Here is a 2,500-nt window from a genome sequence, read left to right as displayed (position 1 = left end):
TCTGCCTGCCCTTCCGGTTCGCCTCCCTGGACTTCCAGGGCGAGACGGGCACCGTGACCGGCTGGGGGAGGACGGAGCCCCAGGGCTCGCCGAGCAACGTCCTGCAGGAGGTGGAGCTGCCAATCCTTACGACGGCCGAGTGCCAGCAGTACCTCAAGACCGCAGTCACGGACAACATGATGTGCACCTACAGGGAGGGTCAGGACGCCTGCCTGGGGGACTCCGGAGGCCCTCTCAGCTGGGCGAGGGACGGGCGGTACTACCTGGTGGGCGTCGTGTCCTGGGGCATGGGCTGTGCCAGGCCAGAAAGACCAGGAGTCTATGCCAAAGTCACGAACTACCTGGCATGGATACGGCAGAAAACAGGCGCTCAGTACTGCTGACGGGAAACGTTCGCATTCAGCGTCGAAAGGAGAGAGAACTCAAGTCAACGTTTATTATTTCATTCCTTTTCTGCGTTGATTATTTACTTATTTTCTCTTTGATTAGGTCTACGTGTCCTGCTGACTCACCGGAGAGTAATGCGAGCAAATTATTATCCATCGGAATGAGTCACTTCACCAAATTGCATATAAAGTTACGAGTTTCGAAGCGTTAATGATGTCTCTCGTCTTGTGAAATTGTTCATTTTCCTTCATAAGTTTTTTAATAGTATTTGCCTTAGTAAAATCTGTTCGTAAATGAGGATTTAGTTTTGATTCGATTCTATGTATTGAGAGAATTATTTATCAGTTGATGAGAGAAAATAAATGTCCTTTGGCGTCAACTGTCGTTTTATAATCATTTTTATATATGTCTTCATGCCTTTCTCTGTACCTTCAAAAAGAAGAAAAAAAACGAAAAAAAACAGTAAATCTCTCTCTCTCTCTCTCTCTCCCTCCCTTTCTCCCTCTCTCCCCCCCCCTCTCTCTCTCTCTCTCTCTCTCTCTCTCTCTCTCTCTCTCTCTCTCTCTCTCTCTCTCTCTCTCCCTCCCTCCCTCCCTCCCTCCCTCCCTCCCACTCCTCCCTCTCCTCCCTCCCTCCCTCCCTCCCCCCCTCTCTCTCTCTCTCTCTCTCTCTCTCTCTCTCTCTCTCTCTCTCTCTCTCTCTCTCTCTCTCTCTCTCTCTCTCTCTCTCTCCCTCTCTCTCTCTCTCTCTCCTCCTCTCTCCCTCCCTCCCTCTCTCCCTCCCTCCCTCTCTCCCTCCCTCCCTCTCTCCCTCCCTCCTCTCTCCACACCCCCCCTCCCCCTCTCTCTCTCTCTCTCTCTCTCTCTCTCTCTCTCTCTCTCTCTCTCTCTCTCTCTCTCTCTCTCTCTCTCTCTCTCTCTCTCTCTCTCCTTTTCTTTCTCTCTCTCTCTCTCTCTCTCTCCTCTATCTCTTTCTCTCTCTCTCTCCTCTATCTCTTTCTCTCTCTCTCTCCTTTCTCTCTCTCTCTCTCCTTTTCTTTCTCTCTCTCCCTCTCTCTCACACTCTCTCTCTCTCTCTCTTTCCTTCTCTCTCCCTCTCTCCTTTTTCTCTCTGTCTCTCCTTTTCTCTCTGTCTCTCCTTTTCCCTCTGTCTCTCCTTTTCTCTCTCTCTCTCTCTTTCTCTCTCTCTCCTTTTCTCTCTCTCTCTCCTTTTTTCTCTCTCTCTCTACTTTTCTCTCTCTCTCTCTCTCCTTTTCTCTTTCTCTCTCTCCTTTTTCTCTCTCCTTTCTCTCTTTTCTCTCTCTCTCTCTCCTTTCTCTCTCTCTCTCTCCTTTTTCTCTCTCTCTCCTTTTTCTCTCTCTCTCCTTTCTCTCTCTCTCTCTCTCTCTCTCTCTCTCTCTCTCTCTCTCTCTCTCTCTCTCTCTCTCTCTCTCTCTCTCTCTCTCTCCCTCTCCCTCTCCCTCTCCCTCTCCCTCTCCCTCTCCCTCTCCCTCTCCCTCTCCCTCTCCCTCTCTCCTTCTCCTTCTCCTAAATATAATAGGATAAGAGACAGAACAAGAACAGAATCAGAAATAAGAAAATTGCTTTTATTATTGGCTCTGCTATAAATGTATCGTTATTTGGGAACTAAATTTATTGAGGAGTTTGCTATGTACTTCCTATTTTTTCTCGAATTATTAATAACCTTTCTAATTCTCTCCTATTCATCTCGGTAATTACGTATATTTGAGGGTGGTCACTTTCTTCCTTTGTGTATTTTTTATAAGTGTCTTTGTGATAAGCTTCCTTAATTGTTCCACTTGGCAGTTTGGTTCCATTGATGGTTCCATTGGTGTGGTTCTCCTGGAGGCTGGGTCACTCTCTTATAAATCGTCGCGTAATAAATGTGAAAATAAATCCTGACTGTGACTTTCCCGACAGCTGGGGTCACGCTGTTTTGAATGAGTATGTCATAAACGTCGAAACTAGTACTTGCTTATAGTTTTGTGGCTCTGTTCTCAATGACTTTGATATGGATTTATATGAATTAACCCTTACTTTGATCTCCCTGGTGGATGGTTCTCTTGTTCTCAATAATAGACGTCGAAAAATATCTCACACATTAACCCCCCCCT

The 2,500-nt window shown here is 47.0% G+C and overlaps 2 protein-coding genes across 2 annotated transcripts in view; both read left to right on the top strand.

Annotated features, from left to right (window-relative positions):
• Positions 1-766, top strand: part of LOC113806162 (chymotrypsinogen A-like) — a 1,650-nt gene extending 884 nt beyond the window's left edge. The window contains exon 1 of the mRNA XM_070129303.1: positions 1-766. This exon is cut by the window's left edge and continues 884 nt beyond it. Coding sequence (XP_069985404.1) covers positions 1-383 — 383 coding nt within the window. The 3' untranslated portion in view covers positions 384-766.
• The window catches only part of LOC113806178 (dynein axonemal heavy chain 3-like), a 109,040-nt gene that overhangs the window by 32,868 nt on the left and 73,672 nt on the right, over positions 1-2,500 (top strand). The window lies entirely within an intron of this gene.

Source organism: Penaeus vannamei, chromosome 13 (assembly GCF_042767895.1).
Source record: "Penaeus vannamei isolate JL-2024 chromosome 13, ASM4276789v1, whole genome shotgun sequence".
NCBI classification, from domain to species: Eukaryota; Metazoa; Arthropoda; class Malacostraca; order Decapoda; family Penaeidae; genus Penaeus; species Penaeus vannamei.
The sequence above is the reverse complement of the archived record's forward strand: the minus strand, read 5'-3'. Positions and strand labels throughout refer to the sequence as shown.